Here is a 12,451-nt window from a genome sequence, read left to right on the forward strand (position 1 = left end):
AGCCTCTCACTGGGCTGCCAAGAGAACATCCTGACCACTTTCCTTCTGCAAGCTCTTATTCTCCTTCAACGTCTCCTCCCAGTATCCATGAATCTGTGTGGTTCTTGTGCTTACAATCCTTTGTTGTCTTGCCTTTGCCCTTCTTCGTAGGTAAAGACCCAAATCCTCAACTTGGTTTATAGGTCCCCACGAGTGAGGCTCCCACCTGTGCTCTTACCCATTTACTTACCTATGAACAGTCCGCTTCTTGTAGTTGATTACCCAGTTACCACCTTCTGAGATTCTCTCACTTGCTGTTCCCTTGGACTAGAAACCCTCTCCACTTCCACTGTGTCACCATCTCCAGTTAGCTATGATTAATTCTCTGCTCAGGGAAGTCCTTCTGAGGCCTTAAACCAAGCCGAGTCTCCCTGCTGTGACCTCCCTGTGAGCTCTTACGTGGCCTTGAAATTTTCCTTCATATTGATTATCAGATTGTAGTTGCTGATTTGTTTGCTGGTCTATCCAAAATCCATCTCTTCCAGTACTCGAAGCCCTGGGAGGACAAGGATATGGGCACGTTTTGCTCATTTTTAAATTTCTTTCTCCAGTGCCTGGCATGTAGTGGGCATTGAAACATTTTGTAAATGTATTTTTTTCTAGATAGAAAATAAATTTTTAAGTAATCTCTACACCCATTGTGGGGCTTGAACTCATGACCCCAAGATCAAGAGTCACTCATCTGAGCCAGCTAGGCACCCTGAATTTTTTTTAATCTTGATTTTGTATCCAACTATTTCATTGTAATAGCTTGAATCAGTTTGAGTCCTTGGAAAAGCAATTGCTAACAATTGCACATGTAAGAGATTATTAGTTGGGAAAGAGCTGGCAGGGTAAATGAGGGAGGGAGCAGGGGTGTGCAGGGAAAACCTCCCAGCCACGGTGCAGGTGACAGCAGTGAGGGTCCCATTAGCCAGGATGTTTTGCTTTGTGAGTAAACCACTAGGTTTTATCTTACCAGTATTTCATTTATGATTTTTGAATCAACACTCACACATGAGAGGGCAGTTGGGTTTTTGTGTGTATTTGTTAGGTTCTGCAGTTGTTGTCATTCTGGTTTCATAAAAAAGAAATTGGAAGCTTTTCTTGCCCTGGGTCCATCCTTCCTTGGAGATTCAAAAGAACTGATCTGTGAAAGTGAATCTGGCACTTTTGAGGATGCACTTTTTGGCCACCAGGTTTTTCTGTTGTTTTGGTTCTCTTGTTTTTTTTTTTTTTTTTTTTAAATCTTGAGTAAATGTCAGGAAAAATTTTTATTGAATATTTATGCAAATTTATTAACAACTCTGGGGAGTAGTCTCTATGGTTTTTTCTACATTTCCTCTGTGTTAGTGATTATTTCGTCTTTTACATTCCTCATTCATTTATATATTTCCACTATAATTCATCATTTATCAAGTCCATTGGTTTCTGATTTGTAACATTCATTTAGGCTTGTTTTTATTGAATTTCTATACTAGTGTCTCAAATACTTCTTGAGTCATATGTATAGTTTGGGGTTTTTCTTTTTTATTAACAAGGCTTACCATCATTTTTAGATACATATATCTTTGAAGTCCTTATCTGAGAGAGCGGGAGTGAGCACAGAAGCAGGGGGAGGAGCGGCAGGCAGAGGGAGAAGCAGACTCCCTGCTGAGTGGGAGTTTTCTGGCATATTCTTCCAGATTCTTTTCTATGCATGTATTTGCTCTCTGGGTGTTGTACATACCAGTAATATTTGTATATTCTATAGATGCATGCATATAAGTAGGTACACATACTTCCATGAATATGTGCATTTTCTATCTACATTTATCTGTGTCCATGTTCTAGTCACCTGTGGAGAAGGATGGAATGCCCTCCATGTTTTCATTGTTAAGTCAGGACTGATGATGCATACACACGTCATTGGGGTATGGAAAGGTCTTTTTTAACTTAATTACAGAGTTGAGGTTCATGGGAGAGCAGGACAGCCCTCTCAAGCAGCTCTGAATTGACCTTGAGAGGGCAAAGCAAGGAGACTGGCTGGGGTGTTTAGTGTGGCTGGGGTGAGGGGTCCCACAGTAGGGTGGTGGCTTGTGTGGTGTGGGTCTTTTGTTGCCACCCAGGCTCTCTTGGCAGTTCAGAATTTGGGGCAGAAGAATATAAGGGAAGGGTGAGGCTTAAGGGCTCACGACAGTCATCAAATAGAGTCCCGACTGCTCTTTACAGTTTATGTCCATCTGTGTGTGTACGTGTAGCTGGGCCCGTGTGTAAACACACACACACAAACTGTCCATCTGTCCTCACATAGCTGCATATTGCAGCTGCCTTCACATTAGTAATCTTTTTATGTTAGTAAATGTAGATTAACCTCATTCTTTCAAGTAAGTACATGGATTTCCATTGCATGGCTGTGCCAGGGTTAGCTGTTACTTGGTGGGTGAATAAATAATTCCTGTGTTCTGCTTTTACAAACAATGGTACCCTGACCGTCATGCACACCCCTCTGTATGGGAGCAACTATATTTGCCATTGGATAGCACTGAACTCTTTCATGTTATACTGTACAGTCAAGGTCCCACATTCTTTAAAGTTACATTCTAGTGGAGAATGGACAAGGGACGAATGGTTTACTAATAGGTTAGTATGAATAATGCTATGTAAACATAGAAAACAGAGAAAGGAGATAGTGATGGGGGTGGTCTGCTAGCTAGGATGGTCAGAGAGCCCCCCTTTCCCTGCCTACAATAGGGCAGAGAGATGTGGGAATGACTATGGAATATAAGTAAAAAGCATGATTTTGTAGAAAAAGTCTGTTGGGTAATTTTTAAGTCAAAATGTGTATGTATTTTAAATTATGATGGATCTTGTCAAACTGTCTTCTTTTAAAAAATACACACTCCTTGATATAACATTAACACTTTTTAAAAAAAAGATTTATTCTGGGGGTGCCTGGGTGGCTCAGTGGGTTAAAGCCTCTGCCTTCGGCTCAGGTCATGATCTCAGGGTCCTGGGATCGAGCCCAGCTTCGGGCTCTCTGCTCAGCAGGGAGCCTGCTTCCTCCTCTCTCTCTGCCTGCCTCTCTGCCTACTTGTGATCTCTGTCAAATAAATAAATAAAATCTTAAAAAAAAAAAGATTTATTCATTTTTAGAGATGGAGTGAGCAAACACGAGGGGAGAGGTAGAGAATCCCAAGCAGACTCTGTACCGAGTGCAGAGCCTGACGTAGGGCACAGAGCTCAATCCCATGACTCTGAGATGATGGACCTGGGTGGGGCACTTTAACTGTCTGAACCACCCAGGTGCCCACATTCTTAAGTATCTGTGTTCTTTCCTTCCTCATCAAAAAGAATGGTAAAATTTTTAAATTTTTTTAAATCTTTTTTTTTAAGATTTATTTATTTAATTTATTTATTTATCTAAAACATTAAATTCTTTGATCTTTTCACAATTTGTTTATACTTAAGGCCTAAGGCCAGAGGTAAGAATTTGGCTTTAAAAAGCAACAAAACACCTACCTCCTTGTCCCCAGGCCATTAGTTATCCTTTTGTCTGGTTCCTCTCAATCAATTTACCATGCTATTATAATAAGCCCAATTTTCATACTTAGAGCTACTTTGTAATTCATTGTTTTACAGATTTTGGCACCAGTATCACATTGCTAATGATTACAACTTTACTACCACTTAGGCTAATAACTTCCCTCAAGTTCTCTCACCTGAACATGGTCCCAGAAGTTCCCTGATTTTTCTTATATGTTCATTCTTTCAAATTAACCTTAAAATCAATTTTCCACCCAAAATTGACTCAAAAATCCTATTGGGATTTTGAATCCTTTGAATAGAGGTTGAGAATTCATTAGAATTACAGATTATTTTGAGAAGTGCTTTCACAATCCATTTTTCTAAAAACTAAATAGACTTACTCAATTTTACATATTCTTTGGTTATAATTTTTCTTGATACGTATCTTACACATTTATTCCTAAGTATTTTATTTTTGTTCCTATTAGCCGTGTCCCACACATTTAATATTCTGTATTTTCATCGTGTTTTTTTCATGAGGTTTTGACTCCTGGATTTTAGAAGTGCATGGACATGTTGCTGTTTTATTTCTAGTTTGATACTTCCAGTCAAAATATATTCTAGGGTTTTAAATATTTTTTAAAGACTTAAGTTATCTCTCCACTCAATGTGGGGTTCAAACGTACAACCGTGAGATCGAGTTGCATGTTCTACTGACTGAGCCAGCCAGGCGCCCCTAGGATTTAAATCCTTTAAGGTTCATTTTATGCCTTCAGAACATGGTCTATTTTGGTGAATGTTCCATGGGCTGTAGAGAGGAATGTGTATTCTGCTGTTTGGTAAGGTGTTCTGTAAATGTCAGTAAGACCCTGTTGGTTGATGGCATGTAAGGTTCTTCTAGTCCTCAATTTTGCTGACTAGTAGTTCTATCAATTACTGAGAAAGGGGCATTGAAGTCTCCAACTGTATGTGGATTTACCTAGATCTTCTTTCAGTTTTCACTGAATGTATTTTGAAGCTCTGTGGTAAACCTTTAGAATTGTTGTCTTTGTGGGTAAACCTTTCATCACTGTGTAATGTCCCTCTTTGTCCCTGGTTTGGGCTGATTTTTAGAAGTAGAGATGAACAGATTGATCTTTTTGATACAGTGAATCAAAAGATGGGCCTTCGAATCTGTTGTAACAAAATTCTCAGATGATTTTTATAATTGGGCAATAGATTTCTTCCTTACAAACAACAGAAATTGACTTTGGTTCACTTAGGCAGAAAGGAACTTCTTAGTGGAAGAATATCCAGTCACGTCTACGGGATGGCTAGAGTCCTGCTATGAAGCCCCAACTGGTATTCTGTAGGGAAGCCGGGGGGCGGGGGTTGTGTGTGCACCAGTTGCTCTCTCTGATCCTAGGTAGCAGAGCAGTTACGGAACCTCAGCTGAAACCATCAGGTCTCACACCACTTAAGACTTGCAAAGGCTGGGGAGGAATATGGCTGGTGGTGGTGTGAACTGTGGTTTGAAAGGACAGAAAAGGCAGGATTGGCAGATGTATCTAGACACATGCTTAACTGTGGCACACTTTGGTCATGGTTCAAATGCCTGGTTTCTTTTGGTTCCTACCTTCCCCTTTTTTGAGCCTGGATTTTCTCTGGGGAAAATTGTAACTTATTTTGGGAGATAAATTAGAAAATAATATCTAATGCTTGCTAGGGTGAGTACACAACAGAGAGTAAATATCATGGGTTGTTCGCATGGCGAGTGGAATTATTTACTGTTTTGGAAGGCAACAGGCTTTATACGTAAGATGGGCTCCCCGATTCTGTATCTTAGGGGAACCTAAGAGGTTGAATAGCACTTGATTGTGTGAGGGATCTACATGTGACTTTGGACAAGTCATCACGTAGCCCTTACTTTAGGCTCATTGGCAATATTAGGTTGGACTAGATAGACCTGCTAATTTCTAGTCTGTCCAAAAATTGCAGTGTTCTGTGACTGGAGAGAGCCTTGCTGTTCCTGTCACTTTATTTAAACATCCTTGTGAAATTAGTTGCCAACTACCAAGAGCTTGGCTTTTTGCTAACTTGAGGCAGCCCTGGGTTAACAGATGTAGGAAAGGGGAGTGTCTGAACTAGCCAGTTAACAGAGCGTGGTCTTGGCCAACTGGCAGAAATCCACTCTGAATGTGGAAAATAGAAACCAAACAGAAAGTACTGTCACACATGAAGCATCATGAACATAGATAATCCATTTTTATCTTTTCAGAGACTGTTAGATTACATCTCTAAATAAACTTCCTCCTAATCCATCCTGTCCGAACTGAAGGGGGACGAGTGGATGTTAGGCAGAGGAATCCTGCATGACTAAGAATGAGAATTAGAAGTTGAGCAAACTAGACTGGTATGAAAATGGGGGAAACCAGATCTCTTATATTCCCCAGATACTGGTTTGCTCTGGAGATACTGAGGAGTGGGTACAGAGAGGTCTGACCTGGCCAGTACGTGTTAATGTCAGTCCTAATTCACAGGGTCACTCAAGATGCCTACAATAGCTGGGCCCAAATAAAAGACCCAAGATGTCAGGAATGCACAATTTATAGAATGGCTGCAAAGGACATTCATTCATGTAGGTGGAGAGATGATTTCCCCTTGACAAAAAAAAATCCATTTAGAAGTGACTGGGCACAATAAATTGAGTCATTCCTTATGACCTTCAGGTTCTTATGAATGCCTCACTCCTGGGAGCCCTGTGTCTTTTCTCATCGGTCTGTGTTGTATGTGCCATTTCTGCATTTACTCTCCCCATTGAGACCAAAGGACGGGCCCTGCAGGTAAGTGATGCACAAATCTCTTCAGTATGCTTAACTACATCTTTGGACCAACGGGAATTTTTGGAGTCTGGAAATTCTTCTTTGAAGCAGACCTGACATCCAGGTGTGTGCTAACACATAGTATTTGCTTAATGGGTTCCAGTAAACAAAAAAACTGGGTATCCAGTTTTGTTTGCATGTAACTTGGAGCAGCACTGAAACTAACCAAGTGTTCACTCCAAATCTTTGCTAACAGGGACAAAACAAAACACCTAAGGCTTATTTAGGTAGTATGCTTAAATTAGCATTCTTGAAAGAGGATACTTATAGTGTGGTTTTTCTGAATGATGTCTTTATCCCACTAGAATTAACTCTAAAGCTACCATTGCTAATGTCAGGTATACAAGGGTAAATGCTAGGGTCTTAATTACTTAAAAGTTTATTAAGAAATCTTCTCATACTAGTTTTGAGTGCCAGACACTGAGGATGAATGGAAAAGGCTTTCTTTTTATTAAGTGTATTGATCTACTGAATCACTTCTTATTCCAGCAAATTAAATGAAGACCTGTAAACCAATGTCTACCAGAGAAGAAAAATGCACTTCATCTTCACGAAGAGCTGTGGCACATTTTTAAAAATTTGGTTTATTTTCTGTACACTACTTGGTAATTAAACTGATGTATTTTTTCAAAAATACGGCATATGAGAATGAGGTGGGTAAACTTTATATTGATAAGCTTGGGAGATTATGAGAATGTCTATAAAAATATTTTTAAGACTGGAAAGGTTTCTATGGGAGATGGGTAGGGAGGGAAGGTAGCTTTTCTTTGACATCAAGTTTGTTAAAGTTGCTTAGAGAAAATGTATACATATTTGATATTTTCCCATGAGGTTTGTAGCAAAAAGTTGGCCTGAAATTTGGTAGCTAAGGCATGAACTTAAGGGCATCATTAAGCCTTTCAAAATAGTCACATTCACAATTTAAATTTGCATTTATTTAAATTGTGGCCTCCATATTGATGAAAATTGCTTATTTATGTAGTATGCTTACATTAGCATGATTCTTGTGTAATTGTGAAAAGGCTGGGAATAAACTTTTTCCCAGATCCTGTTTTCAGTGTTATTTCATGACTTTATGGGAGACTAAAAAAAAAAAAATAATAATAATAATGCACAAAGCTTTTCTACATCATGCAATTACTTACCTGCCCTTTGCATGTGGGACATCACACCCGTGCATACCACTATACTAGGTTAGGTATGGTGTAGAAAACAAAACAAAACACCTAAGGCTTTTATGTTGAGATGTAATCTTTTATTGCTATTTATTTAGGCATGTTGTAGACATCTCTAAAACTGGGGACCCCACGGCTTGTTCATCTACTACTCCCATCCGTACTTTGCAGTGGAAACTCTGTGTAGGAGAGGGTTTATACACCTGCTTCAATAGGGGTGAAAATCCTTCCTATTTGAACCAGAGGTGCAAAAATAGCTTAAAGTCAGGAAATTTTCTCTGTAAAGGACTAGACAGTAAATATTTCACTTTGTGAGCTAAATACAGTCTCTGCCACACACCTCCACCACCCTTTCAGCCTTAAAAAAAAAAATCCCTATCTCTTAGACCGTGTAAAAGAGTGCCAGAGGTTAAATTTGGCTAACAGGCCATGTGTTGAAATAAATTTCTAGATCCAAGATGGAAGAGCTCCTGCCAAGAGTGCCATATCAGCAAACTGAAATTTTAGAGAATGTTGAGAGCTAGGGGCACAGGGAGAGGGAATCTCAAGTAGACTCCCTGCAGATCCTAAAGTGGGGCTCGATCTTGACCACTTGAGATCATGACCTGAGCCAGAATCAAGTCAGACACTTCACTGAGCCACCCAGGTACTCCAGCAAACAAATAACCTTCATGTCCCTGTCACTGTTCCACTGGGCCAGAAACCGTGTGTTCAGTGTGCCAATCACCAAGCCAACTCTGGCCTCTTATTTTTTATCCGATAAAAGCTTCCTGCCTTCTACACCAGCTTTCAGTTCTCTGGACTTTTGGGAATGGACACTGTCTGCTCCATAACGTGGCAAGTAAGGTTGGTTTGGGTCACCTAAAGCATTTTTAACTCGTTGTGGCAGTAAGGATGAGCATCTGAAGCAGACTGCTAATGGCCTGTGGAACAGTAAGACACATACGCAAGGAGCCTGCTGAACCCTTTGAGTTCACTGTTCCTCTCATCAAAACCAAGGGCCGTGGGTAAGTTACTTTGGGCTTTGTAAGCAGCTCTCTGATCTAAATGGGCTGTGTGTTAGAGAGATATATATATAACTCTGTGTGTGTGTGTGTGTATGTGTGTTTATGTAAAATGTAGTTCCCAGAAAGGTACCATACATAACAATCCTATTGGGAGTCTGCAAGGGGGGGCAGCAGTTAGCAACTCCTAAACCCTCGAGGTGCATCCTTTGCATAAACTGCTGGGAGACTTAGGGAAATAGGGTAAGATATTTAAACTGTTCTAACCCATGGCACAACAAAATCTAAATGTGTACAAGCTAAACTACTAAAAGCCACTGCTAATGGGAGTTCTGGACGCCAAAGATGCAAAGTTGGTGGGCATGGATTGAATACAGAACAAGGTAGATTGACACTAAGTCACTTGGCAATCTCAAGAAAAATTCTGTGTAACACAGTACACGGAAAACATCACAAAATCCCCAAGCGTTCTTGGGATTTAATCTGGCTCTGAGAAACCCAAGACATCTTCAACTTTCAAAGAACTGAGTTCTCTATCTCCAGCACACCTACTTAATGTCCAAGAATTGTGGTCTTGGAAGCTGTATCTACCTACAAGTGCACTTAAAATTAGGGGTTCCCAAATCAACCACCAGGAAAGGATACCTATCTTAATTGGTATGCAGAAGTCTCTAAGAGATTTCAAAATCCGATGATAGTTTGATTCAGTGCAAAAGGCTAATAAAGTTTAAAGATACTCGAGATACCTAAAACAAGACTGTAAGATGATTGGACACCTTCAACTCCCCTCTATCTTCCTTGACCTGAGTAATCACAGTCTACTCCTCCATTATCTGCATTGTCTTTCCAAGGCAAAGGTTCTGTAAGTTAGCTGCCTTAAAACGGCAACAGTTAAATAAAATCTTAAAAAAAAAAAAAATAAAAAAAATAAAACGGCAACAGTTCCAAGGCCAGAAACCTAAGACAACAGCTCTGTCTCCTCTGTCACATCTGTCCTAGGGGGTCCATCATCTAAAACACTGGCACACAAACTGCAATCAACTTGGGACACTGGAAAAAAATGTCCTCGAAGATTTTATCAAATTTGAGTATCCCCGTATCTACTCTGAGAAGACCTCTACCCCCTCCATGGGGCTAGGGTTGATGGAACTCCAGGGGACTTTCCTGTAAGTTACTGCCAGTTATTCCCTCAAACTGCCAAGGGGAAATTAAAAATTAATGGAAAACCTTATCAAATCTTGAGAGCTACACTCGATTTTAAACGCCACTCAGGGAAGCCTGTAGATGGGATCCTGGTAAAACTGGCAAAAGCTGGTGAAGAGTGAGAATTCTTACCAAAGTCCGCTCTTCTGGACCACTGTAATGCTTGGTCAAGAGAAATTACACATTGTCTTTTCCTTTTCAAATCAGATTCTTAGGAATTTGGTTTTAGGAAACCCACTGGTTCTTGATCCTTTCTCACCCAGGGATGGCAGTAACTATCTTGTTTCACTTTGTTTCCTGAGACTATGGCTTTCTTCCTGCTGGGGCTCGTAGGTTGTTCATTCTTGTGTCTGTAGACAGCTCAATTTTCAGGTTGGGGCTCTAAAAGATGGCTGTACAAAAATGTGGGTTGCTCCCTTTTTGTGGCTAGGGGCCTACCAAATGTTGCTAGCTCTCAGGGAATTGCTAAGGTCCTTTTTTCTTTTGGTTATCTTTGGGAGGAGTTACGGATCTTGTCAGGGAAAAACCTTTTGGGGTGTTCAATAGTGTCAGGAATATTTACTGTTTGTGCTGGCTGAAACTTGGCAAGGTAGCTGCAAAGATTTTTTTTTTTTTTTTTTTTAATTTGACAGACACAGCGAGAGAGGGACCATAAGCAGGGAGGGTGGGAGGGGCAGAAGCAGGCTCTCTGCTGAGCAGGGAGCCCGATGTGGGACTCGATCCCAGGACCCTGGGATCTTGACCTGAGCTGAAGGCAGAGGCTTTAACCCACTGAGCCACCCAGGGGCCCTGCAAGGACTTTTTTAAAAGTAACTCTATAGTACCCTATGGCCAGAAGATGGCCAAATAGCAAGGAAATACTCAGAGCCTAACAGAACTTTTTAGGCCTTCTCCCTTAGATTCAGTGAAATTTATACAAAGAGGGGAGCCAAACACAAACAGCTCTAACCCTAGAATACAGCAAGTTTTTGATATCAAAAGTACACTGGTACAGGGGCGCCTGGGTGGCTCAGTTGTTAGGCATCTGCCTTTGACTCAGGTCATGATCCCGGGTCCCGGGATCCAGCCCCACTGGGCTCCCTGCTTGGCAGGAAGCCTGCTTCTCTCCTTCTCCACTCCCCCTGCTTGTGTTCCTGCTCTTGCGGTCTGTCAAATAAATACAATCTTAAAAAAAAAAAAAAAAAAAAGTACACTGGTACAAAATTAGAATTTGGTTTTCTGCTCAGAGTAGTTTTCTTAGATTATTGGTCTGCTCTTAAAATAATGTAAATAAACACGTTTCTTTGCTTTCGAGGCAGATTAAAGAATTTGTGTCTTAACAAAATAACTGACCATGCTTTGTGTTGTCTTTAACAGGTCTTCCAGTATTTAACCCAGTCTTCTCATTATTACAAGAACTAAGTTTTTAAAAAAATAACTATGTAACTTTCTGTTATTTACCTTTGAATGGCTTTGGTTAAAGGGGTACCTCTGACAAAATTCCCCCAACTCAAATTCTAAACAAAGTCTTTTTGACTTTGAACTAATGGGAGTTTTCTAGAGGGTCCTTGGCACATCTCAAAATATTTTTTTTCTAATAAGGAGAGAGAACAAAGGGCCCTACCAAATTTCAGAGTGTTAAACCTTGAGTACATATCTCACAACTAAGGAAGGTTCCACCTGGCATCTGGTCCTATGTAAACACCTAAGATTCAAAATCAAATCGACTAGGAAGAAAAGCAGACATTAAGATGAAGTGTTTCCTCCTAGGACACCACACCAAGAACTACTCCTCCATTCCCGCCCCGCCCCGCCTCTGACCATCCTTTGATTTTTTGGGTCCATCTTTTGCTTCCTCTTGGCCAGCAAGGAGGATACTATTATATACGTATCTCAGGTCATTACAAAGGAGGGTAACCAACCTACAACCAATTACTGTATCTGGTGGGAGCCTGGTGATTTGGTAGTTCTTTATACTTGTCACAAACTTCTCCCCAATTTCCAGTGCTTCACTTTCTCTGAAACAAACTCACTGTATAAACACTTCTAGGGAAGTAGACAATTAGATGAGATGCATAAGCAGGCCTACAGGGTTAAAGAAACATCCCTCTCTATATCATTCCTTGATTTCTAGTTGGTTTGGGATACAGTGATGTGGAATAGAAGCAGAAAGATGTTCACCTTTAGCCCAAAAGACTGACCTACAGCCTGCGTAGTTTCGATAAGGATCAAATACGTACTGTTTGCTACATTCTTCAGGGTCTTATGATTGCCTGTACATTTCACTGATAGTAGTGAGCTGAATCTTGTGGAAGTAATTTTATAAATAGAAATTCAAAGACAGTTGTGATCGAATACTGTACACATCCCTTACCCCTTGAGCACCAGGCATATAACCACCAGCAAAAGGACAGCTCCTTCTGCACACAGGTCCTGTCCCTGCGCTCTAATAAAAGCACCTTTTTGTACCAAAAAAATTCTTTAGAATTCTTTCTTGACTGTTCATTTGCCACCCCACATCAGCTGGAACCTTGACTCGGGAGCACTATGCAAACCATAGGCATTATTTTGGTAAGCATTAGTGTCTAATGTGCTGTATTCTCTCGTTAAGTGTTAAGTGCATGTGAGCAGCCACTGACTAACAAGAGAATCCAAGAACATTACCAAGCCCCAACAATACAGGCCTGACATCTTTTCTGAATAC

The 12,451-nt window shown here is 40.5% G+C and overlaps 1 protein-coding gene across 1 annotated transcript in view; it reads left to right on the top strand.

Moving 5' to 3' along the window:
* SVOPL (SVOP like) overlaps positions 1-6,975 on the top strand; it is a 64,603-nt gene extending 57,628 nt beyond the window's left edge. Inside the window, exons 14-15 of the mRNA XM_032865327.1 lie at positions 6,234-6,347; positions 6,876-6,975. Coding sequence (XP_032721218.1) covers positions 6,234-6,347; positions 6,876-6,887 — 126 coding nt within the window. The 3' untranslated portion in view covers positions 6,888-6,975. The remainder of the gene's footprint in view (positions 1-6,233; positions 6,348-6,875) is intronic.
* Positions 6,976-12,451: the final 5,476 nt, after the last annotated feature.

The sequence above is a fragment of the Lontra canadensis genome, unplaced genomic scaffold (assembly GCF_010015895.1).
Source record: "Lontra canadensis isolate GAN:19392208 unplaced genomic scaffold, GSC_riverotter_1.0 scaffold2, whole genome shotgun sequence".
NCBI lineage: Eukaryota > Metazoa > Chordata > Mammalia > Carnivora > Mustelidae > Lontra > Lontra canadensis.